General features: G+C 40.8%; 2 protein-coding genes across 3 annotated transcripts in view; both read left to right on the top strand.

Annotated features, from left to right (window-relative positions):
* Positions 1–27,385, top strand: part of arid3c (AT rich interactive domain 3C (BRIGHT-like)) — a 115,345-nt gene that overhangs the window by 24,760 nt on the left and 63,200 nt on the right. The window lies entirely within an intron of this gene.
* Positions 2,655–27,385, top strand: part of LOC143321515 (zona pellucida sperm-binding protein 3-like) — a 31,913-nt gene continuing 7,182 nt past the window's right edge. The window contains exons 1-2 of the mRNA XM_076731928.1: positions 2,655–2,739; positions 3,403–3,501. Coding sequence (XP_076588043.1) covers positions 2,655–2,739; positions 3,403–3,501 — 184 coding nt within the window. The remainder of the gene's footprint in view (positions 2,740–3,402; positions 3,502–27,385) is intronic.

A 27,385-nucleotide genomic window follows, 5' to 3' on the forward strand; every position in this document is an offset into this window, starting at 1 on the left:
ACAAGGACCAGCCGCTCCAGGGTCTTCATTAGGTGGGATGTTAGTGCCACCGGCCTGTAGCTGCTGAGGTCCTTGGGGTGGGGAGTCTTGGACACTGGTACCATGCAGGATGTTGTGTCTGGAGTCAGCGCAGTCAGCCATGTTCCCGTTGGAGGAGTTGGGTACACTGATGACTGATCAAATCTATTGAAGAATATGTTCAGGTCATTTGCCCACTTTCGGTCCCCTGCAGCTTGGGAGTCAGGTTCCTTGTGGCCAGAGATGGTTTTTAGGCCTCTCCAGACTCCACTGACATTTTTTTGCTCCAGCTGATCCTCCATCTTCCTCCTGTAGGTGTTTTTCCCCTCTCTGATCTTCCTTCTCAGCTTCTTCTGCACAGCCTTCAGCTCATCCTTATTTCCTGATTTAAAGGCCCTCTTCTTCTCCTTAAGGAGAGCCTTTATGTCGGGGTTAATCCACGGTTTGTTGTTGGAAAAACACCGTACAGTCCTGGTAGGTACGGTGTTTTCCACACAGAAGTTAATATAGTCAGTTATGCAGTGTGTGAGAGTATTGATTCCTCCCACACAGTTGTCTCTAAACAGTCCTTCAGAGCCCCGTCAGCCTCGTCGGACCATCTCTTCACTGTGCGGGACACTGCTGGTTGCCTGTGCACAAGAGGTTTGTACAAAGGCAGGAGATGAACCAGGTAGTGGTCAGATCTTCCCAGGGGAAGGAGGGGTGATGAAGTGTATGCCTCCTTGGTGTTGGCATAACACAAATCCAGTATCATATTGTCTGTATTGCAAAATGTAATGTACTGGGTTAATGTGGGCAGAGTGGAGGATGGAGAGGCATGGCATTGGCATTAAAGTCCCCAGAGATAAGAAAGAGGGCCTGTGGGTGCTCTGTCTGCAGCCTGCTTGTGATAGAGTGGAGAACATCACAGGCTGCATCAGCCCTCCTCCTTTCCTCTTACCACTCTCCCTCGTCCTGTCTGCCTGCAGCAGCTTAAAGCAGTCCAGCACCGTGTCCGTGTCTGGAGTCATCGCAGTCAGCCATGTTTACAAAAACATCATGATGCTTCATGCTCGGTAGTCAGTGCCGCTAACTCATCCATCTTATTGGGAAGAGATCTTACATTCCCCATTGTCAGGAGGACGGGTCTGTATCTCCTCCTTCTGGCACGGTGATCAGCTCCGGCTCGGCTCCCCCGTCTCCTCCTCTTCAGCTCACGGCTCTTGTGGGGCAGCACCGCAGTGCTACAGAGCACCAACTGCTGATCCCTACTGTAAACAATAGGGCCATGGCTGCACTTTGGGTCCCCAGACACGGTCGAAAACAGTGGAAAAAAAACAACAGAAAGACCGAGCAAACACTGCGACTTTGGTCTCTATAGTGCACTGATCAATTAGGAGCACAAACACGTGAGAATATATAAAAAAAATTAGAAAAAAGATGAAACTAAAACAGAAAAAAGCTCACAGTGAGCGGGAGCTGCTGTAAAAAGCTGCCCCTAGTGCAGCGCCATCTTAACATATCAGTTATTATTAGGGAGAGATCTGACATTTCCCATAATAAGAGACGATATGGATGGTTTGAACAGTCTTGTCCCACCACTTCACCCCAGCTCTGCATCCCCATCTCCTTATTCCCTGGGGATCTCCGGTCTTTCCACTGGGAGTCTGGTCATGTTGCTCAGCTATTCCCGAGTGCAAACAATTGACCCAAAGTTCAGTGGATCTCCTGAAGTTGCCGAAATGAATCCACAAAGTAGAAAAAAGCAAATCCCTAGTCCCACCAGTTGTTCATCCATATGTACACACGATCCACCGAGACCAGTTATGGAAAAAACAAGAGAAAGACACAAAAAGACACTAATACAAAGGAAAAACGGCCAGAACTGCTGTAACAAGTTGCCGCTTGTGCAGCTCCATATTGAGATTACGTTGGATATATTTTATTTATATAGCTCCAAATCACAACAGAAATTGTCTGAGGATACTTTCCAGATAGAGCCGGTCAGGACCCCACTCTTCAGTTAGGACCATATTAACACAATCTCAACCAGGGATCGCAATAAAATAGACATCAATCAGTCTCCAAAATATGCCGTTGGTCAGTGCCAACAAAGACGGGAAATATAACAAATATTTCCATCATCCCAGTGACCACAACATTATTCAATATATTATTATATCACAACATAACATATTGTGGAGCAAGACATTTTTTCACCATTAAATGTTATTCTGTTTTTATGTAAATAAATTATATTTTCAAGTTGAGCTAGTTAACCTTCTGGTTTCATCAGGCTCCAGTCAGGATTTTCTTCAAATTGGCAGCCTTATGAAATTATATATTGTGATTGATTGATCAGTATGGAAAAAAATAGTGTCTATATATGTGTCCATATATACACTGCACAAAAATATAAACACAACACTTTTGTTTTTGCCCCCCTTTTTCATGAGCTGATCTCAAAGATCTAAAACATTTTCTATATACACATCAAGACCATTTCTCTCAAATATTGTTCACAAATCTGTCTAATCTGTGTTAGTGAGCACTTCTCCCTTGCTGAGATAATCCATCCCACCTCACAGGTGTGGCATATCAAGATGCTGATTAGACAGCATTAATATTGCATAGGTGTGCCACAATAAAAGTCTGGTATGGACTCTGACTGGGATGTGTTCAGGACTGCTACCAACAATCTGGATGAGTACATAGAGGCTGTGACGTCCTATATCAGCTTCTGTAAGGACTGCTGTGTTCCATCACGCACCAGGGTGAGTTAAAACAATGACAAACCCTGGTTTACAGCCAAACTCAGACAGCTAAGGTTGGCAAAGGAAGAGGCCTTCAGGAGTGGGGACAAAGACAGATCCAGAGGCAAAGTACAAGTTTACCAAGGCGGTGAAAGAGGCTAAACGACTGTACTCTGAGAAGCTCCAACACCAGTTCTCAGCTATCGACTCTGCGTCTGTCTAGAAAGGGCTCAGGCAGATCACTAACAACAAGCCTAAAGCCCCCCACTCCATCAACAACGAGTTCTACTCTCGCTTTGAAAGACAAAAGGGACAGTCCAGCAACCATACCCCACGACACCTCCCAACAACTCCAGCTCCAGTCACCTCCCCACCCACCTCAGTGACGACTCTTTCCATCCATGAGAGGACTGAATTCTGTCTCCCCATCTGCCTTGAAGCACTGTGCTGATCAGCTGTCTCCAGTGTTCACAGACATTTTCAACACCTCACTGGAGACATGTCACGTGCCAGCCTGCTTCAAGTCTTCAGCCATCATCTCTGTTCCCAAGAGGCCAAGGACCACAGGACTTAATGACTTCAGACCCGTCGCCCTGACCTCTGTGGTCATAAGTCCCTTGAGCGCCTTGTGCTCTCTCTGGACCTCCTGCAGTTTGCCTGCAGAGCCACAGGTCTGTAGACAATGCAGTCAACTTGGCCTCAACTTCATCCCCCAGCACCTGGACTCCACAGGAGCCTACACCAGGATCCTGTTTGTGGATTTCAGCTCTGCTTTTAACACCATCATCCTATCTCTGCTTCAGGAGAAGCTCTCCCAGCTTAATGTGCCTGACTCCACCCGCAGGGGGATTACAGACTTCCTGTCTGACAGGAAACAGTGCGAAGCCGGGGAAACACGTCTCCGACGCAAAGACCATCAGCACCGGATGCCCCCAGGGCTGCATTTTTTCTCCTCTGCTCTTCTCCCTTTAGTCACCAGTCTGTCAAGCTCCTGAAGTTTGCGGACGACACCACCCTCATTGGACTCATCTCTGATGGCGACAAGTCCGCCTACAGGTGGGAGGTTGACCATCTGGTGACCTGGTGACCTGGTGCAACCAGAACAACCTAGAGCTCAACGCTCTGAAGACTCCACCATTGACTCTGTGGAGTCTTTCCGCTTCCTGAAAACTATCATCTCCCAGGACCTCAAGTGGGAGCCGAACATCAGCTCCCTCATCAAGAAAGCACAGCAGAGGATGTACTCCCTACGGCAGCTGAAGAAATTCAGTCTGCCAAAGACAATGATGGTGCACTTCTACACAGCCATCATTGAGTCCATCCTCACCTCCTCCATCACCATCTGGTACGCTGCTGCCACCGCCACCGCCAAGGACAAGGGCAGACTGCAGCTGTCATTCGATTAACTGCAATCTACCATCTCTTCCGGACCTGTACACCTCCAGGACCCTGAGGCGTGCAGGAAAGATTGTGGCTGATCCCTCTCACCCCGGACACAAACTCTTCGAGACACTCCCCTCTGGCAGGAGGCTGTGGTCCATCAGGACCAAAACCTCACGCCACAAGAACAGTTTTTTCCCGTCTGCTGTCAGCCTTATCAACAAGGCCCGGAACCCCCCTCCCCGACACTCTTCACACTCCACCTCTGCCTCTACTTGTCACATTGACATTGCCATAACTCTATGCGTTACATTAGCGCTCAGCTAAGACTGTGTTTCCAAACAGACTTGTGTATATATATTTATACTGTTATATTTTTTACTTTTTAATAGTTTATTTTTAGTAGATTTGTCATGCACCAACTTCACCAAAACAAATTCCTCATATGTGTAAAATCGTACTTGGCAATAAAAGCTTCTTCTGATTCTGATTCTGATTTGTGAACAATATTTGAGAGAAATGATCTTGATGTGTATATAGAAAATGTTTTAGATCTTTGAGTTCAGCTCATGAAAAATGGGAGCAAAAACGAAAGTGTTGCATTTATGTTTTTGTTCAGTGTATACGTGTCCAATATAGTCCATTATAATATTTTAATAGAAAATTCTTTTATATTTTTATAGGCTAAGTGGTTAGTCAATTAATGAAAGCAATCAGACTAATTGATAATGAAAATATTTGTTGTTTGCAGCCAAGATGACTGGTTTGAGTAACAAATCCATGAATTTGAAGGCTCATGATATTCCAAAACTCTTAAACTCTTAAAAGCTCTGCACAATTATTACAGTGATAATCATTTTAATGTTTATGTGAATGTTTATAAGGTAGTGCTGGGTGGTATGACCAAAAATATATATCGCGGTATTTTTCAAAATTATAACGGTTTCACGGTATATGATGGTATTTTTTTTTTTTTTTCCAATGCATAATGGGTTGTTCACAACATTTTCTACTGGTTGAGAGAGGAATTACTGTAGTAGATTGATTTATGATAGTCTATTTTACTGTCATTATGACTGAATATTGTCGAACACTTCCACACTAGTATTAATACAGGTTGCATGGCCCCACAAAATGATGCTCTTTACAAGGAAGAGCCACTCATGATTCTAATTAAGTGAGGAATCAGAGTGCTACCATGCTCTGAAACTACAAGGGCTATATGAATAATCTTGGTCTCAAAAGAAAGCTAAGACCTGCGAGATTACTACAGATGTGTCAGACTCAAGATATGTGTTACTGTGTCACAGTAAATTCATCTGGAAGACAGCAAAAAATTAAAATTTTTATCTCTGCCTAAAAAAACAACACCATTACTCTGAGTGAAAACCACCTTTAAATCATGGGATAGTAGCCAAATTCATCTAGGAATTAGTAAAGTAATATCTGACGAGTAACTATGCAAAGTACATGCTTAAAAAATGACTGAACAGTTTTACAGATGTTTTAACACAGGTATGTCCAGGCGCTCATTTGGGCGCATCTGGGCAGAGTACTATTATCTTGACCAAGCATACAAAGAACCACCTCTGTTGAAAACACTTTTTCAGCCTTTTTTCTGCTTGCTATTGTTCTTATCTCTAATAAAATGACAAAATGCAAATAAAACAGTAAAATAACACCTCTGCAGCAGCAGGGTCCTCTGTGAGCGCTCTGCCAATTCATGTGTGAACTAACAGCGCAGCTACACCGGTCAGACTGTGTATATATATTTATATTGTTATATTTTTAACTTTTTAATTGTTTATTTATAGAAGATTGTCATGCACCAACATCACCAAAACAAATTTTGTATGTGTAAAATCGTACTTGGCAATAAAGCTTTTTCTGATTCTGATTCTGATTCAATATCTCAGCAAGCCATTGGTCAATTTTGATGATCGACCCCTATCAACCAGTCAGAGTCAAGAGAATCGAGGGGCAGCACCCAAATTCATCATAAAAACACAAATGACATCTAAGAAGAAATAAGTAACCCCAGAGATAGTACATCGCATGAAGAGCGCTCCCTCCACTCTAGAAACCCTCTCCTCTTTATGTAAACAACTAGGACCTTTGTGATTGAGCTCATCTCATTGATCTCTAATGCAGTCATAGGAGGAGACATTAGCAGCATTTTTTTCGAGCTAGAATATAATTTTTGACCAGTTTTGGTCGCACAGTGAGGAGGCAGACATCTTTGTGATAGCAGACTCTCTGCTTTGATATGATATCAGGCTTGTGTGAAGTGGTGAGATTAGCAGGCACTCTAAAGTGGACATACGCTATTTTCGTCTTTTTGTTACATGCCCATGTAATTTCTTGCTGTATGAATTATGTTTCGTTTGGGTGGCAATGGGTAGAGGCTTATAGCAGAGTTTCCCCCTGTCATACTGGTATGCTACAAGTTAGAATTGGTGATTCATAGCATGAGCATTGACAATCTGAATTGTGCGCATCTCACACTGCCCCCTATACAGGTGGCGCTCATATTGAACAGGTTAATTGGTACAAGTCGGGGATTGCAACTTGGTATTTTCTGCTCGGTATTTCATAGTCCCTCTAGCAAACACGTCTTGAAGTGACATTTGGCTCGATTTTTCTTTTGCTTTTCCCGTGTTACCTGCTGATGTGGGGGGTGCTGATCTGAACTTCATACATTCTTGATATTCCAAGACATGCTTGCAGCTAAGGTGGTGGAGCAAATTGCTTGTGTTGCTGACAACTTTAGCCCGACAACACTTGCTTTTTTTTTTTTTTTTTGAAAAACCAAAAAACCTCTTAACAGCAGACATGGCTCCACTTTTTGGCACAAGTTCTTCTGTGTCATCATGTTCTACTAGTTCTGCAGCTTTGGTTTTGGAAGTTTCAATGTTTGTCCCATCCATCTTCACCATAACACCAGAGCACTACAGTTTACCCTCTTTGCATAATGCGTGTTTAGAAGTACAACATTGAAAAGGGTCCCCTCTGAAACAGTGTCACGTGGCGCAGCATTCCAAACATTTTGTAATGAAATACACCGGTATGGTGGTATATTAAAAATTCATATCATAACAAAAATATACACCGGTATTCAGTGTAAACCAGTATACTGCCCAGCACTATGGTAAGGTATAGTGAATTACGTCATGCGCATTAGAAGCTAATTTCATGTGTTTGATTGTCCAACACAGTGTACTATCGGATGACATTTAATTTTTTTTTGTTTCTTTAAAATTAATGAAGGGGCTCAATTTTTTCACACAGTGCCAATGTTGACACTTGGCCTTATTCAACCTTTATGCCCAAATGATACTTTTTTCATGTGTGTAAGCATGAAGCTAAGAGACATGACATAGGGGTGGTGACGTGACCTAATATTTAGATTGTTTTTTACTATGATGGTATTATATCATCAACATTTGATTCTGCCTCAAGCAATGGAAGGGAACATATCTTAAGGATGAAAACATAATTTAAAAAAAATAATGTGCTTATTAATTTAAAATAGGAATGGAAATGAAGTATAGGCCTACATGCGTTTTTGGAAGGAGTAATCTGCCATAATGTTGGCTAATTAGAAAATATAATGTCAGTGTCCCACAGGTCATGTCTATAAAGGACATTTACACATGGCAGCAGGAGACACACATGGATATGCCATGCAGCAGAGGGGGCTTTCTTGTAACAACAACAACCACCTGCACCTACATGTATATGTGTAGCGTGCTTTTGTAGGTTGATACCCAATGCCGAAAGTACGAAACAGTGCTGCTGCCTGCCCGGTGTCGATGTATTTTTTTGGAGTAAGGGATTTTAGCCCCAGTTTATTTCTTACATGCGTTATCATCATATTAGAGTCTGTTTTTATGAAAGAGTTGCAATCATTGACAAATCCAGGTATTTTTAAATACATTTAGCATTGTTCTAATGGTATTTCCATAATTTATAATCAAAGATAGCGTATGAATCAAAAGATTTTTAACTCCTTTCCTGAGTTGTGTTTCTTAATCTAAACATTGATACTATTAAATTCAAAATGTATTATTGAGCATGACAATAAAAAATATAAAGTAATGGAGTTAGATTAAAGCTGCGCTTAAACTCATTTTTATGTCAACTGTTAATCAACTGACCATGTGTAATGTGAAAGATGTTGTTTGAAGTCATGAAAGAATTATCTCAATTCTGCAGTTCCCTTCAGTTCTATATAGCTTTTTGGCATCCTTCAAGTCAATGTTTTGGTTTTATGACCCAAAACTCCACTCCCATTAATGTGGCTTCCAGCTTCTTGCATTTTCAGTAAAGAAGCTGTGATAAAACCACTGCACACTACCTAATCTGTACCACTCAGTGTGAAAGTATAGCAAATAATGGACTGACATGCCTCCAAATGAATGCTGTTGTTACTCTATCTCTGTTGTGTGTTTAAATCAGCAATTGCCATAATGATACTTAAAGGTGATAATATTTCAAAGTTCTCTTTTCAATTTGGTCTGCTGTTCCTATGTTCTTAAATAATCAGCTAATGTAGATTTAATGTGAAAATATACCTGATAATAAGCATTTTAACATTTGGTTTGGAAACACAACTTTTATGAAACTGAAATCTGTTTTCATCTTGCGTTGTCTGGGAGCCAAAAAGTTTAAAGGGATTCAGGGAAACAGTGCAAAGTGTTGTCAAATGACCAAGATGTATCTTTCAGAAGTGATTCAAATGAAATGATATTAAATGAGAGGCACAAGCTGGGTGTGACAGGTCAATGCCTGCTGTGTACTGTAGATGAGATTATACATCCTTTATTTATGGAGTGGTCTTAGCAGAATTCTATAGGTTATTGGCACATGGAAATTGCATCCATGGTTCTTTGTCCAGGCTTCCTATGAATGCCTTAATACGCACTCTGAGTGGCTAGAAAGACAGGTATAAAATGTGGACAGGCATAAAAGACAAGTTACTGCATGGACACTGGGTGGTAAATACAGTAAAAGGAGATTTCCTGTGTCATTTTAATAGTAACAAAGGGAAATTCAGCCCGGACCATGTTCTTTGTTCATAGTCTCAGGGAAGCAACCAGTAAATTCAAGCTGAAGTGTAACTGAAATCAGTGCAAATTAGATATACAGTAGTACCTTATACTTATAGTGAGCTTGGCAGGGGGCCATCAGGAAACAAGTAGGTCACTTTGATTCACCCACATCTAGGACAGTAAGGAAAATGGCAAATCTTGCATCCTATAATTAATAATGTCTGAAATTAATCCAGGTTTACATCTTCAGAAAAGGTTTGACACAAGCAGCTCTCCAGAGGGGGGGGTTGCTAAAAATAAGCCTTACAAATTTTATCTCTTGTCCCATCCAGGCTCCTGACAAAAGTCTCAGCATAGTAAGGAATGGACATGGAAAAGATTATTCAGTGCTGCTGGCATGACAATGAAAAGTCGATATTGACCTTGTTGGAACAAAGCCAAGGGAGAAGTATGAAGAAGGATGATCATGGACAAATCACTAATAACAGATAAGAAGAATAAGATGAAACTGTATTATGCTTTACCATTAACTTCTATCCCCCACAATTTTTCTCACAAGTCATAATGTGTGATAATGATTTAAATTATTTTAATGAAGCAGCATCCCGTTTCAGTGCTCTTGCAAATCTCTTAACAGTAGTTTTCTTCATTATTTAGTTTCAAGATCTACTTTTCTTAAAGGAAATAAGGCTAAAGCAGTTAGTCAAGTGTTTAATTTATTAATAAAATTAATACATTTGTAATTTATCTATAAGTTGTGTTGCTTCTCCCGACATTATGAAGTCATTAGCATAGACTCAAGTCACCATAGAAAAAAGTGCCAGATGACAGAATGACAAGAACAGAAAGCAGAAAAAAATCTTCTGTTTCCACGCATAAACAAGTGAAAACATCATGAGCCTGAGCTAGATGTGATAACATCAGGAGAGGAGCGAGAAGGAGGGCGGCATTCAGAGAAGCAGTACGGGAAGCTATGCATAATATTTTCACATAAAACGACTATTTTCACATATAACTCAGGAATTGCTTTCACCACACATTATGACTGGAGGGAGACTTCAAAAAACTAATCTCCGACCACAAAAATAATCCCAAATTTCTCTTCTCCACCATTGATCTTTTAACAAACAGTAATTGTAACAGATCTCATATGACAATAACAAATACCCTGTGCGAAGACTTTGCAGACCACTTCAGGTACAACATTGATAACATCAGATCCAGTCTTTTATCTCAACAGGTTTTAACTACTAACACGGCTGGATCACAGGTTTTACCTGAGGAAACACTGGAGAGTTTTGCCCTGGTTGATGCGAGGACACTTGGTCGAGTTTTCTCCCAGGTAAACCCTACAACCTGCCTTTTAGATCCAATTCCCACACCGTTTTTTAAAACACTCTATGGATTCTTTGAGGAACAGCTGTCATACATGGTGAATTGCTCTCTTCAGACGGGTGTCTTCCCCACCTCCTTTAAAACGGCGGTGGTGAAGCCCCTTCTGCAGAAGAGCAATTTAGGCCCCAACATTTTTAATAACTACCGACCTGTATCCAACTTACCTTTTTTAAGTAAAATTTTAGAAAAACTTGTTTTAACCAAGTAAATGACTTTTTAATAGGGGTGGGACTTTAACGCGTTAATTACGATTAATTAATTACAAAAAAAAAAAAGGCGTCAAAAAAATTAACGCATTTAATCGCAGTTTGCACTCCAGACAACACATAACGTTTGTAAGTGCACGAGTTCCTGGTCCACCGATCACACTGATGCACAAGACGTGTCAGAGCTAGGCTTGCGTTGTTTCTCAATACCAAGTACGCCAAGTTCAGACTTATGAACTTGGCAGTTCGGACTTAGCAAGTTCGACCTGGGAGTACAGTCTCTCCAGGACGGGAGGACGCAGGACGGTCATTCTGCAATAGGGACGGCAGCGTACTTGATGACGTCACCATCGCAGCTCGTCTCGTTATCTCCGAAAACTTTGGAGCAAATTTTAAACTACGCGCTATCGTGATGAATTGACCACAGATTTTAAGTTTTAACGTCCACTTACTCACATAAAATAATCTTAAAACCACATTCCGTACTACTAAAACAGCAGTATTTCGAAACTTGTAACTTTACAGTTATGAGTCCTCTTCTCCGCTATCGTTGCTACAAAATGCATTCTATGATACGTGGCTGCCCCAAGTCCAAGATAAGAGCGTGGTTTTGTGCAAATTGTGCAAAAAAGAATTTGCCTACCACCGAAGAACATCAAGCCTACGGTACCACCTGAATGCAAAGCATGCTGCAGCGAGCACAGAAACCGCCGGAGCTGTTAGTGCTAGCAGTGCTGGTCCGAATAAGAGCAAGCGGCACCAGCAACCCGCACTGGAAATGAAGCAAAATGTGGCTTCTTGTGGCAAATATTGTTATACCATTAACCTGCGATTAATTGAGATTAATTAATCACAAAGCCTCTAATTAATTAGATTAATTTTTTTAATCGAGTCCCACCCCTACTTTTTAAACAAAAATAACCTTTTAGAAAGGCATCAGTCTGGTTTTAGGATGAACCACAGTACCGAGACAGCCCTTTTAAAGATTTGAAACGATATCAGGTCCAACTTGGATAACCACAAGCTCACAGTCTTGGTACTACTGGATCTAACCGCCGCCTTCGATAGAGTAGACCATCGCATTTTATTAGACAGGCTGAGGCACCTGGTCGGCCTCTCAGGTACTGCTTTTAACTGGTTCGTCTCATACCTCACTGACCGACCCTTCTTTGTAAGTTGGGATGCATGTTCCTCAGGAACCCATGAGATCAAGTGTGGGGTTCCCCAGGGGTCAATTTTAGGTCCAACTCTTTTTAATCTGTACATGCTACCCCTCGGAGACGTCATCAGGAGGCATGGCATCAGCTTCCATAGTTATGCTGATGATACGCAACTGTACATTGCCGTGTCTCCAGATGACTCAGGGCCAATTGATGCCCTTTTAAACTGCATTTTAGACATAATGTCATGGATGGCAGAAAATTTCCTTCAGCTCAACCAAGACAAAACAGAGGTCTTAGTCATTGGTCCTGAAGGCCAGAGAGAGAAACTTTTACCAAAACTACAAGATCTTAAACCAACACATTCTGTAAAAAATCCGGGCATGATTTTTGACTCTGAGCTTACTTTTATTCCATACATCAAAAATATAACAAAGATAGGTTTTTACCATCTCAAGAATATAGCCAGAGTCCGCCAGTTTCTCTCTCAGGCTAACACGGAGGTACTGATGCATTCTTTTATCCCCTGTCGCTTAGATTACTGTAATGCCCTGCTCTCTGGTCTTCCCAAAAAGAGTATCTCTAACCTTCAATTACTACAGAATTCAGCCGCACAAGTGCTGACGAGGACCAGAGGGCGGGAGCACATTACGCCAGTTTTAAAATTGCTGCATTGGCTCCCCATGCATTTCAGGATAGATTTTAAGGTTCTTTTATTAGTTTTTAAATCTCTTAACGGTCTTGCGCGTTCTTATTTATCTGACCTACTTTTACCCTACCAACCCTTGCGGACCCTGAGGTCCTCCGGTACTGGCCTCTTAACCATTCCAAAAGTAAGAACTGAAACACACGGGGAGGTGGCTTTTAGTTATTATGGACCCCGATTGTGGAACAGCCTGCCAGAGAACCTCAGTGCCGCAGAGACTGTTGATGTTTTTAAAAAGAGGCTCAAGACCCACCTTTTTAATCAGGCTTTCAATTGATTTGTTTGATTTATCTTATTCCTTTAACCATGCTTCTTAGCATATTTATCTTTGTTTGTATCTTATTTTAGTTGCATATTTTAACAACACGTTTAATTGCTATTTGTTTCATTTACTCATTTTATTTCATTTTATGTTTATGTCTTAGTCCCTTGGTTTTTAGCTCCAGTGTTTCCTCATGGGGGTCCTTGGTTTTTAGGTCAAGTGTTTCCTCATGGGGGCTCCCCTCACTGGGAACTGCTTCTGGCCTACTGATGGAGGCGCTGCTGAGGGGACGGCTCTGGCCTGGATGGCTGGAGGCCTCCACACCTTGGTGTGGGGCCTTCTGTCTGCCTGGGTCGGGGTGGTCTTGGGTGGCGCCCCCGGTCATGAGCCAGGGGCCCTCTCAGTGTGGATGGCCCCCAAAGGTGGCTTACTACTTATCTTGTCCGTATGGGTGCGTGTGCGGGTGTGTGTGTGCCTGCGTGTCTGTGTGTGTGTTTCTGTATGTAGTTATGGGGGCAGGAGGGCTGGGTTTTCTTCTCTGTTGTTTTTAGCCTCTATGAGGCACTCTGTGTTGCTTTTTAAGTATAAAAAGTGCCATATAAATAAATAAAGTTTGAAATTTGAAGTTTGGATGTATGTATGCATAATATGTTCTTTTCTAGAATATCAACCAGAATATCTATCCAACGACTGACTGGCTGAGTAGTGGAATATTCGGGTCCAACTCTAATTACAGCCATAAAACAGCACACGTGGTGGAGTGGTCAGTTTTTTAATACATTCAATAAATGTCATCTTCTTGACACCAGTGCAATATATCTGTCTCATACTGACTTGTACCATGATAGTAATTTCTAGAAACTCAAATTTTCAAACTCACCATTTTGACAGTTTAAGTTTGTTTGGTGAAAAAAAGAACTGAATTTTATTTGAATGTAATAATAGAAGCGTGTGTGTGCTCTCCTCTTATATGTTAGCCAATCTGGCATCAATCATGGGGTTGTCCATGACGGGACTCTTAGCCCCTGCATGAGACGGTAGGGGCCTTAAGCAGCTCCTTCAGACTGCTGCATCCACTGTGTAAGAAGGAACACCATCACAGGTCTTTCATTCTAATGGCTTTCAGACTGTTAAATCTAGCATTATTTACTGTAGCACTGTGTTGATGTTTCAGATCACAACATCACAAACCTTCTGTTTGCACAACTTCATTATTTATTTTAACATCTGCTAAAATCCATTACACATGTGCAACTTATCTTACAATATTACAATGAAATATTACCTATTTTTACTATGCTTATATATTTTTACTTTTGCTATTCAAAGTCTCAGGGTGATGGCTAGAGTGGGAAAATTACTAATTTGGATGTGTGCACTAATCATAGACTTGTTGCAAGATTATTTATTCCAATAATATAACAATACAACGAAAGCGAAGCATGAACATGGCTACACGGTCAAAAAATGTGTGCTCAACCCAGTCCCGAATTACTCTCCTCGTGAGCTCACCTAAATGAATTCCTGCCCCATACACCACCCAGTGTTCAAAGACTTAGACTTAGAATGTTTCTTTATTGATCCCAATTTGGGAAATTATTTTGTTGCAGTAGCAATTAAATATATAGCAAACACAGGATGTATACACAATTATTTAGAAAAGTGACAAAAAATATAAACAGGAATAAAAATAAAAGACTATTACAACAAAATAAACAAATAAGTCCACATGTAATGGCTGCAACACTCCAGCTCCTAATTGTTTAATGGCTGGAGACATAAAAATTGCAATCCAATATACAAAGCCATTACACAGCAATAATAACAATATGAAGTTCATTTAAAACAGCCTTCTTATTGTCTATTTAGGATAATCCAGATGAATATTTTTTGGGGTCCGAGGTGCCAGCACAACCCACCTGTTGGGACCTAGTCTTTACCACTAGTACAGAAAACACAGCTACTGTGCTGCTTGCAAAAGACAAAGCTTTGTGATAGGTCTTTCTAATACACTAGTCTTTGTCTTTACACGTGCAGACCGTATAAATCCTTATTTGTCAGCAAAGGTCTCCTGAACTCTTCCCATCAACCAAGAACTGTGGGGAGCTTTAGAGTCAGCTATCAAGACTATGCCTTCTGGAACAAGATTCCTTTTCTCCTTATTCCACCTGTGGCACTCTTTGAGAAAGACAAGTACTCACATATCCATCTTTTCCAGAACAAGTCAGCGATGTACTACACTTGTTTCCAATGTCTTTTAACATAACAATCTGTGCTTTCAAAAAGTCCAACACTGGTTTGCCTTTCATTGTCAACGGATGACTGAGAGTTAGAGTTTCCAGGTCATTGGGATCATCAGATAGCTTAGTAATGGAATGGTCATTTAGAATAGCAAGAACTGCAGAACTGAGGTAAGTATTTTTCTGATTATCCTGATGATTCGTTCCCACACTTCTCTGTGGTGAGATGCTGCTGGTGAGTTGATGCCCCACTCAGTTCCCTCTTGTCGAAAAGCTCTCTGGATTTTACTCTAGTCCAAAGCGGCAAGAGCCTCTCTCAACTCCCTCTCTGCTCCAATAAAATTTATTCCATTGTCTGATCTCATGTGTGAAACTTGACCACGTCTACAGACAAATCTGTGCAAAGCATTAATACATGAGTCTGTGCCAGGTGAGTAGGCTCACTCCAAATGAACTGCCCTACTTGCCATGCATGTAAAGATAACACCGTAGCGTTTCACCAAGCTGCATCGTCTTTTCACTTAAACATGTCCAAAATAATCTACTTCAGTATTAGTAAGTGGAGGAAGGTCAGGAGAAATTCTCTCTTTTGGCAAGTCTGCCATTTTTTCCTCAATTAACTTTCCTCTTTGGCATCTGGAGACTCCATAGTTTGAGATCATTTTCCTTGCTGCACCGTTGGCATTTGTAGTAGTTCCTACACAATCTGGAGAGAACATGATTTTTTCCAGCATGACCAAGTTGATTATGGATGTGTTTCAGAATCAAAGATGACACATGCTGCTAACTCTGAGCAACCCATCCTGCAGAATAGGATCCAGCTTGTAAATGGTGCTTTCCCTTCTCACTCCAGACCCATCAGATGTCAATGCTTCAATTTCACTGTGGAATTTCTCCTGTTGACTATAGTGAATGATAGCTGTTTCTGCTTCGCTAAGATCATCAACAAACTTTGTCCACTGAGTATGCTTTTCAACTGCTGCATTTCATGCTCCACTTAAGCTTGAGCATCTCCACGGGCATTTTCCAGCAACTGCTTCCTTTTCCGACTTAATTCCAATAGAGTCCTTCTTAATTTCACAAACCAGGCAACTGAGCCTTTTAACTTCTTCCAGTCTGAAAAGTACATCGTCAAGTGATGAGTGGCATTTGAGATGTCATTAACTACAACAGCATTTACCATGAGGCGCCTCTTTACCTCTGGATCGGCATCAATGATGTCAGAATCTAATCTGTTACTTGGCCACTTCTCCTCTGCTTTCCTCAGAAACTTCTGTTTTAGTCCCCGGATTTGTTTTTCAGCAACACTGAGGTTATTTGGAAACACAACAGCATCAGTCCTGAATGGAAGCTTCCTCTTATAATGCCTATCTTGAGACCAGACTGAGCTCGCTACAACATCCATGAACCGCCTGTCTTCTCTGGACATCTCCTCCTGTTCACCTGAGGTTTCCTTGTTAAAATCATGATTATACTGATTAGCAAGCAACTCTTCCAATCTGTCAACTGCAATCCTATGCACAGCCACTACGGAGCAGCCACTCTGCTCGCCACTGCTTCCCTGAAGAGGTCAATTAATCACCCATCCCAACAGGGTTTTTATGGCATACGGCCCATCTCTGACACCATTTTTGACTTCCATGGGGGTTCCATTAAGGACGACCATAGAACTGTTCATCACCATAGAACTGTTCATCACTATAACTAGCGATCTCCAAGCCTTGAAGAATAAAACTCGGGACTTTCTGGTCTGGTGCCATTGTATGCAATTGGATTTTAGCTCTCACGCCATTCACTTTCAACTTTATCATCAAACTTTCAGAGCAGAATGTTGACATACTTCCTGGATACAAAAATGCATGTTTCAATGATTTTGTCACCTTTGGAGGACTTCACTTGCAATGGGAGGATAGACAGAACGCCTCACTACTACCTGCTCCTGTATATCCATGAGTAGAGACAAGTGTCCACTGATTTTTCATGAAGTGTGTCTGTGTGTGTGCCCTTTTCTTTCATGTTGAAATGAAGAACACTTGGATGTTTCTGGCTGCAAACTTTGCAATTCATGCACCTCTCACAATCTTTGCTATTAGGCCCACTGCACAAGCAGCCAAAACAGATGCCTTTCTCCTTCAGAAAGCTAATCTTGTTCCTACGCGTCTTCTTCTCCAGCAGAGGGCATTGCTCCAGCCTATGATAACGAGAGCAACACAAACATGAATTTGACTTTTGTCTTAGACTCTTATCTTTGCGGTTAACTGCAGTGCATTCAGCTGCCCTCTGATCAGCTGTTACAACAGTTGTCGCAAAACTATTTCCCTTGATCTTTGTCCTTAATGGTAACTTGTTCTTGTCCCCAAATTTACTTGGTTTTCCATAGTTACTGTCCTGTAAATCTCCAAAGATGGGATCAGATGCAATTCTCACTTGGCGCTCAATGAAAACAAAAATATTCATGAAACATGCTCTATGTTGATAGTGCTCCAACAACCCACTTGCTCTTGTTCGCCATCTTTCTCTTAACTTGTTAGGGAGTTTGTGGACCACAGCTCTCATATTTGCTGGCATATGAAGCTCCTTGATGTATTCCAACTGTTCCATTGCATTGCAGCGCTCACGCAGAAAAAGTGAATAAGCTCGCAGGCCTTTAACATCTTTGGCTTTTACTGAAGGCCATCCAAGCACCTTTTCCACATATGCAGCTGTGATCTTTAGTTTGTTCCCACAATGCTCCTGCAGCAGTTCCATTGCCTTTGCATAGCCTCTGGGGGGAGCCATATGCTGCCAGCTACGCACAAGTTCTTGTGGCTGCCCTCTTGTGTACTGCCGTAGGAAGTACAGACCTTTCCTTGTGTATGATTCTATCCCATCTATTACTGTACTTTGTCCACCACTGCTCATTAACACTGCTAACTTAGCAGTGGAAGCTGCAAATTCAGTATCAAGTTCAAGTTGTTCCTTTTTCCTCCGTAGCTTTCAACCTGTTTCTTCTGCAAAGCTGTATCGTTACAGTAACTATAGCTAGTTAAAGGTAGTTAAAGGCTAAAGTGAAGAGATAAGTTTTCAAGATAATATTTTAGAAACATTTTGTCATCTGGCTTCCCTGATATGCAGTATATAGGTAATGTGTTCCAGAGCTTTGGGCGTAATTGACAATGGTCGCACCCCTGCTTTTCTTTGGCTGTTGCTGGGAACCTCCAATATACCAGCAGCAGATGATCGCAGTGTTCTTGAAGGCAAATAATAAACAAGCAGCATAGCTTGGTCCTAGCCCATTAAGGGCTCAGTATACCTTAGAATCTATTCCGAATGTCACACAAAGCCAGTTCAGAGCAGCTAAAAGTGGCCTAATATCCTCTTCATTCTGGTCAATAGCTGAGCTACAAAATTTTTAATAAGCTGAAGTCTCTCAGTCCTTTTTTTGGGGGGGTGCAGTAAAAGTGCGTCACAGTAATCAAGTCATCTTTAAATAAATGCAAGGAATCACTTTTTCAGCATCTGGTTGTACTTTAGCTATGTTTCTAAAGCGGAAAAATTAAGTTTTCATCACATTGCTGATTTGAGATTTTAATCTTAGATCTGAATCTGGGATCACACCAGGACTCATAACCTCAGATTTAAGATTCAAGATTCAAGATTGCTTTTATTGTCACATATTGCCATGTCAATGAAATTTGCATTGCAACCCCCATGTGAAAAAGAAAAGATAATAAAATAAGATAAAATAAAATAAGATGAACTCACATCTAGATAAAATAAACTCACAGATAAAATAAACTCACAAATAAGATAAAATAAACTCAAAGGACATAAAAAGTCAGCATTTAAAACGTATATACAATATACATAAAATGCAATGGTACTGTGTGCAGGGTTGTAAATTAACTTTTTTGATCACCAGCCAATGTGGCTGGTGACCTTCTAAAGTTACCAGCCAATCAGAATTTCCACTAGCCAAATTTTTTCCCGGTGAAAATAAGAGAGATTATGAGTGCCACTGAATGCATTTGATCATTTTATTTACATTGTTGGCATGAAAAATGCACAGAAAGTACAACACATGAAACAAAATATACACAGAAAGTGCAAACATTTAATTTATACAAACAAAAAATGCTGTCAGATTTATTATTTTCTAAAAGACATTTTTTCAGTAAGTATTTAGTATCATTACATTCCTAATAAAATGTATTTTTCCTTTCAACTTAAAGTGTTTCTGCTTTCCTTCTTTAATAAGAAATATATATAAGTAACAGCCATGACTTAAACACTTGCAAAAAATTGCATTGGTAATAAATTGAATTATGTATGTACAACTAGAAAACACAAATAGTGCAGCAGTCAGTATTGCAGACTCCTTAGGCTTTCCTGATGACTTCGGGCACTCTCATGGTCCTTTACTGCCTCGACTTTAAAATTATTAGTCCCCACCACAAAATTATTCGTCTTGTTTTTTTCTTTCGTGTACATGCGGCAATCCTTACAAAACATGACGGCATTTTCGTGATCAAACACAAGCCATTCACGACCTGTCAGCCATTTAGCTTTAAACTTTCTTTTCTTCGTTTCGCACGCTTTGTCGACATTCTCATCCCCTGCCTCCTTCCTCTTCTCGCCCCCAGACGTCTGTCCCAACCACCGCAGCATTTAGTTTAACTTTACTTTTTACTTTTAGCTAGCTCAGTCTCCTTTTTTACAGTTTATACGCCGCCGTTCATTCTTCTTCTTCTTCTTTGTGTTTGCTTTTCCGTGGTTTCTCGCGCCAGTTGCACTACAGACTGTAGTGTGCCTGCGCACAGCCAATGGGCGTCTTATACGTCATCACGTAGCATTACGACAGTGTTCATGGGAAATGTAGGACGGACTGTCCGGGGGACAAATGACCAAGAACTGTAGAGCGGCTCTGACTGACATGATTGCCTAATGCATTACCGGCCAAATTGGCTAGTAAGTTTTTATTTACACCCGCCAATATGAATTTTAACCCGCATTTGGCGGGTTGGCGGGTGTTAATTTAGAACCCTGACTGTGTGTATACTTAAATGTTAAGTACACAGAAGGTGCAAGTGTGCAAAAGAAGTGTTCTCACAGTCTCTCCCTCCAATAGGTGGGAGTGACAATTATAATTAGTCATTTGGCAGACAATTTTTATCCAACACAATGTACATATGAAGCATTCTCTGTAATAATCCTGAAAAAGTAATCCTTTCTTGCCAGACGTATTGCTTTGTTATACACAATCATGGCTTCTTTGTATATATTACAGTGAACACTGAGCCCAGTTTTCCTCAATTTTCTTTCAGGTGCTTGACAGATTCTCTTAATCTCATTAGCACTGGGGAGATTCATTTGGCCTTCAAGCTGTGTGACTCAAATAATCTCATAGTTTTACAGTATTTTGCTTCAGCCGTGCCATCAAGGAATCACTTTTTATCCAAAAAATCCCTTTAATCTTTGTTAAGATTAGGTTGGCATCAAAAAACACAGTGATGGTCAGAAATAGGTAATTCTAATACTGAAACATTGTCAATGTTGAAGCCTGATATTGCCAAGTCCAGAATGTTCCCATGCATGTTCCATGTTGCGCAAGTTTAAAGCTGTCCCATAAATTCTCAAGCTCCATAGCTTTGGAGTCATTCTTTTCATTGATTTGAATATTCAGGTCTCCATTCAGGATGAATATTTATTGATACCAAGTGTGATCAGGTCTGAGAATTCCTGCATAAAGACAGATTAATTTGTTTGTGGCTGATTGCAATTATGAGCATGGTTAATTATGCTTTGAACTCAAGAGCAAGATATTCAGATGATATAAATTCTTCCAGGTCTATATTATCACTTACAAACTTTAGAAAGAATGGCTACAATGCCTCCTCCTTTCCCATTTTGTCAGACTGACTGAAATTCTATAATTTGATGGACAATCCTCTATCAGTGTTGCTACACCATTAGCCAGGTCTCAAACCATAAAATGCTAATTCTTTTCAGTTATCTAATTATTAACTAAAAATGATTTGTTAGCTAGTTATCTGACATTAAAAAGAGCTAATTTCAGCTGTAGGGATTCTGTGAGAAGAGAGGAGACTGGCTGTGGCTGATTATTGACAAATTTAAAATTACAAAGACAGGTGCTAGATGGTTGTATGGTGATCTCATTTCTGATGGATACCTGAGTGATGATGTCTGTGGTTATTGTTGTAGCTTTAATTAAGTTTAATGTTTGATTGGTGATTGTTGGAGGTTGGGTCCCTGGAGAATGCAGTGAAGAGAGAGACAAGGGGCAAGACATCCTCTGAATGCCTAGGGTGATGTGAAGCAGAGGGTCAGGTAAGGCTTTCTGCCAGTGCAGGTTGACCCAAGTGCTTATCTGCACATTCTTATTTTGTTACAGCATGCCAAGAGCATGTGGCAGGTTGGTGCTGAGCAGCCTGCAACCGGTGATGTTTGGGTTGGTAATAGGTTAGAATAGGATCTGATATGAATACACGTTGTGGCTGACAGCTGATCAGTTTCTCCAGTAGCAGGCCAAAGTCTTTCTTCAGGACCTTGGAGCCAATTTTCCTTTGCAGAATGTCAACAGATCCAACAATAATAATAATCATCATCCTGTCACTTTAATCTGTAGAGAGGATCACTGGTAACAGCATTGTTTGGTCCCTGAGAGAAGTGTCATTTATAGTGAGATTTTCAGTCTTTACTTATCTTACATTTTTGGTCCCCAATCAGAATGATATCTGACCTATGGGCTGTGGGTTTACAGTATTATTTCTGTCCATGGGCTTATTAGATGGGGAGATAGCAATATTTCTCTTTGCCTTTGGCCTTGCTGTGATTTTGGGGCAGTTTCTTGGGTTTGGGCCAGCTTTAGTGCTAGTGGTGTGATTAGTTTCCCTGGCCTCAACACAGTTGGTATTATCACACCTTTCGTCATTCAGAGTTAAGGGGTCACACCTGTATTGTAGTTTAAGTGGTGGCGGGAGTGCTGGTGCCCTCTTACTTAAATTCTTGTTGGATTTGCCTTTGCAGTGGACAGCATCAGCCCAAGTGTGTGGGTGGAGTGGATGCTCTCCTTCTGATGCCAGTGCTGTGCCAGTAAGAAATACTATTAGGCAAAGCTAGTTTGGGAGCCTCAAAAGCTGATCTACTGGCATGATCTAGTGCACATCTGTGCCAGGATGCTCTACAGTTGAAGAGTATGAAAGTCTGTTTTTAGCAACACCTAATTTATTCAGTGAAAAAATGATTATTCTCAAATATTTGATATAGCATTTCAATCTTCTTTTCAAGCTGTGCAATTCTCTGTCATTCACAGTCTGTGCAGCTTGCAGATTTTGCCATATTTTCTCTGTCCTGATCCAAAATTTCCAGTCACAGACACAAAGAAGGCTTGTGCTGTTTTGAGGTAACACTCACACAGTACCGAGAAATTATGAAAGTGATATAAAGTATGGCAGAAGCCTGTTTTGTTTGTTTTTTTTATTAATTTAAGTCTCTGTGGAGTACCCTGGATCCACTTTCCAAAAATGTGAAAATTGTTATGATTAGCTAATCAATATGAATTTTAGTAGGACCCAAGTGGGCACAAAGCACGGAAACAAAGGGAGCCATTTAAACACAAGATAAGATAAGACAGACTTTATTTATCCCACGCTGGGTGAAAATCACATGATACAGCATCAACAAGACAGAGTACAAAAAGTCAGAGGACAAGAAGACAAAAAAATATTGCGCAAGTGTTATATACCCTATGGTAATTTACAATATATACAATACATACAGACTTAGGTAATTTAAAAATGACGATTGCACATGAAAACAAAGGAAAAATGCAAGATGTGATCAGGTTTATCAGTACAACTTGCATTTGAGTGGATGTCATTGTGCACTGTTATACAGTGTGATGGCTGTGGGCAGGAATGACCTGCAGTAGCACTCCTTCCTGCACTGGGGATGTAAAAGGCTTGTGCTGAAGGAGCTGCTCAGGGTCCTCACAGTGTGGTGCAGGTGGTGGGAGGAGTTGTCCATGATGAATGTCAGCTGGCTAACATCCTTCTGTCCGCCACCTCCTCAATAGAGTCCAGTGGGTTGTTCAGTCTCTTCCTGTCTCTGTCCGTGCTGCCCCCTCCCCAGCACACTATGGCATAAAACACTGCAGAGGCTCGAACAATCTGGCAGCAAGACATCTCCGCCACACCTTAACCCTCCCTTAAATAGGGAGAGAATCAGTGGATGAGTGTCAGATGCGCTGTCTGCCCTTCGAACAACCAGGCCACACCTCCACTGCAGGACTGGAAGGAGACTCACACACAACACATTCACAGAAAAACATAACAAAATAATAGCAACACAGAGTATAACAAGAATTTGGTACTAAACCACTTGTAAAGCTCTTCTTCATAAACATCTTTTAGTTGAAGAGTCAGTTTAGTTGAACAGTCATTCCCAGGAATTTATCACTTTATTTTTAGTCCAAGAACTGCAGATAACTAATCATAAAATTGTGTTGTATTCTAAATTCCTTTTGAAAGTTCCTCTTTCATAATTGTTTTCCACAAAGTTGAACTATAAGCTTCTATTTTACCTTGAAAAGTAATTGGAAGAAATGGGTGCAGCTGAAAACCCAAACCGGATAAATTTCTTTAGTAAGGTCATATTTTAAGTGCTTCCTAAGGCAACTGGACTTGCTTGTGGTTCTAGAAGATGTTTTGCCTCTCATCCACAAGGTTATGCTTTAGTACTTAGCAATGAGTTGTCCAGGACCAGACTGACACACAACCACAAGCTAAAAATCTGGAGTTGGCCGAAAGGGATGAGAGACAGTTCCTGGTATTAAACACTTGCATCAAGTTTAGGTCACAAGCAGGGTTAGTGCCTTTATCATTTCAGTTGATATTGATTACATTAGAAAATTAGCATGAAACTGGAAGTTGCTCACTTCTAGTGTTGATATGAGCTATTACCAACAGTGGCGTTACTAGGGTCTCTTGGGAATCCAAACAAGACATCCCTGGGGGCCCCACCCCACCAGTGCATGCCACAAAAATTTGGTTTTTGCACAAATAAAAGTACAAGTTCTGGGATATTCGAGATGAATACTGATAAAATAGATTAGCGGTTCTCAAAGGGACCAACAGAGGTCCCTGAAAACCCAGGCCTATCAATAATTGTTGTTGTAAATATGTGGCCGGGGGCCCCCTAGTGGCCGGGGACTCCAAGCAACTGCCTGGCTTACCTGGCAGCCCTGCCCCTGATTACCAAGTGGCTTAGGGTTTCAATGTTCTGACGCAATGACAATGTGTACATAGGAAGATTAGTTATATAATGAGGAAGGATCAGCTTGCTTGCCAGTGGGCTGAGTAAAGCACTAGGGCTTCTGTGTGCTCCCCAAGGGTGATGTTTGTTGACTTGCCTGTAAAACAAAGGTCTCATGGGAAAGGCAATCATTTGTAGCCTGCATGTCATGCCCTTTAAAAGGCCAGCTGTTAATTCTGCAAAGCTCCCCTTCTCTACTTCTGAGGTTAATGAGACACACACACACACACAGACACACACACACACACACACACACACACACACACACACTTTTTACTGTCCTGTATTTGGGAGAGGCTTTATTCTGCCCTCAGCTAGCCCTGTGTATTTGCTAATATTGACCAGAGGCTCTTCGTGTTTGTGTGTGTGTGTGTGTGTGTGTGTGTGTGTGTATGCATGTGTGCATGTTTACTTAAAAAGTTAACATTTAATAATTTCTGAGCATTTTGTTTCCACAAGTAAGGCAAGTCCCCATAGTATGACTGTGTAAACAGATTTATGTCCACACAATTCGAATAATACATGGGCGGACAGACGCAACACACACTGACAAACACACCTCTCTAACAGCCCATGTCCCTGACATTGTCATCAGTCTACACTGACATATCAGTACCTCACCACAAGTTGACCTTTTGCCACTTGGTGCTGCTATGCTGATTCTTCACCACCTCCAAAATAAAATTGTGATAATCTCAGACACACTGCTCACTTCTAACACTGAACTCCTCTCCACTGTCCATGTAAGATTTAGGTTTTATGCAGTGCAAATACAGAAACAAATACTGAAAAACAGAAAAGTCTCAATCAGAAGTATATAAAATAAAACATGAATAGATATAAGACACAACAGCAATTTAACTAAAAATTACAAGGCAGGTAAGGAAGTCATGTTTAGGGCAAAGCCTCTTTGGGCCTTTGACAAATACAAATTTACTGCTACATCATGGCCAAAATGCAGGGCACCAAGGCCAAAATCAATGGGGCAATAACTATAACTGATTATTACATATGTAAAGAAATTATAAATGGACAGTATTTATACAGTTTGACTTTTACACAAAATGCTGTCTGATTTTTTAAAATCTGACCAATTCATATTATGAAATAAGACATTCAGAATCAGCTTTATCAGCCAGGTATGTGTGCACATACAAGGAATTTGATTCCAGTTCAAACACTGCGCTAAATGTACTTGCATAGGAAAAAAAAATGCGAGCAGACCTGCCAGCTATGCTGTGCAGTTGTACACACACATACTTGCAGGGGGTAATACAAAAGGTGAAGGAGGGAGGAGAACTGCTGAGCCCAACAAAAATACGGGAAGCCATTCAAAAACAAAAAAATTCATATCTCCAGCCATGGATGGGCTCCCTGAAAGAATTTTATAGATGCTTCATAGTAAAAGTTTTTAACTATGCCCTCTTCAATGGTGACTCACCAATTACAAGGGCAGACGCTATTACTTCAGTGATACACAAAGAAGGTAAAGACCTGACATTATGTGAAGGGTATAGACCCATTAGTTTGCTAGGTAATAATAAAAAGTTGAATGAATGCAAAGAATGCAAATGCTTCTAGCATCATTAATTAGATGAAATTATACAAGATTTACACACGATTTCAGTCTACACAGACTGCTTTGATATGAAATCAGTGAAACCCCAAACCAAGGGTTCAGATACCTAGGAACTGTCAGAACTTCTGACACATCGCAGTTGTTCAATAGTGGAAAACTGATGGGTGAAATACAAGCTGACCTTACAAAACGGGAAGTCCTGCTGTTATTGCTAATAGAGCAATACGAATGGGCATATTACTGAGGCTGCTATTTTTGTTTCAGTCTTTACTCTTAGGGGTCCCAATTTCTATATTTAAAACAATTAACAGATGATATCTAAACTTATGTCACAAAATAAAAGACCCAGAATTAAATTGAAGAATTATGTTTTGAATGGGGGCCAAGATGTACCTAACCTGAAAAATATTATTGGCAGCCCATCTTAGATCATGTATATCTCAAGATAACAAAACTAAATGGGTCAAGATGGAACAGACTGATTGTCTGAAAGTACCCTTAGACACATTTATATATGAAGAGACGTGGAGGATTATAAATTAGGAATCAGTGGGTGAGAAACTCTTTAAAAATATGGTCAAATGTGAGAAAGCAGTTAAGAATCCTCATGTCAACATCTAGAGCAATGAAAATTGCACAAAACTCGACTTTCTTCCATCCAAATTACAAGCAGGGTTCAAAAAATCCAAAGAAAAAGGATTAGCATGCTCGTTAAAACCTTTGCAGATGATCCAGAATGCAGCGGCTTGTTTGGTCTTTAACCAGCCCAAATGAGCGCATATCACTCTGCTGCTCATATCCCTCCACTGGCTCCCAGTTGCTGCCAGCATCAAGTTTAAGTCCTTGATTCTTGCCCATAAAATTGCCACCAAAACTGCTCCAACCTACCTGAACTCCCTCATTCAGGTTTATGCTCCCTCCCGCTCACTATGCTCTGCCCAGGAACGGCACCTGGTGTTGTCACCTCCAAAAGGCCCTAAGTCTCTAGCTAGAATCTTTTCTTCTGTGGTTCCCCGCTGATGGAACGAGTTACCAAACTCCATTCGTTCTGCAGACTCTTGTTGTTCTCTCCCGTCTTGCTTGTGATGTATGAAAATCTCATATGTACATTGCTTTGGATAAAAGCATCTGCCAAATGACAAATTGTAAGTTGTAAATTGTAATTAATTACGCTGGGTCAGTTATTTGAAGGAGGAGATATGATGTCCTTTGAACAGCTTTAGTATAAACATAATCTTCCAGCCCGTGTCTCGGTAGGCATCATTTACAGAACACAAAGAATGGGACAAACTATGTGCTACATAATATTAATAATTAATGGCACATTGATTACATTAAAAAGAT

Source organism: Chaetodon auriga, chromosome 5 (assembly GCF_051107435.1).
Source record: "Chaetodon auriga isolate fChaAug3 chromosome 5, fChaAug3.hap1, whole genome shotgun sequence".
Classification (NCBI taxonomy): domain Eukaryota; kingdom Metazoa; phylum Chordata; class Actinopteri; order Chaetodontiformes; family Chaetodontidae; genus Chaetodon; species Chaetodon auriga.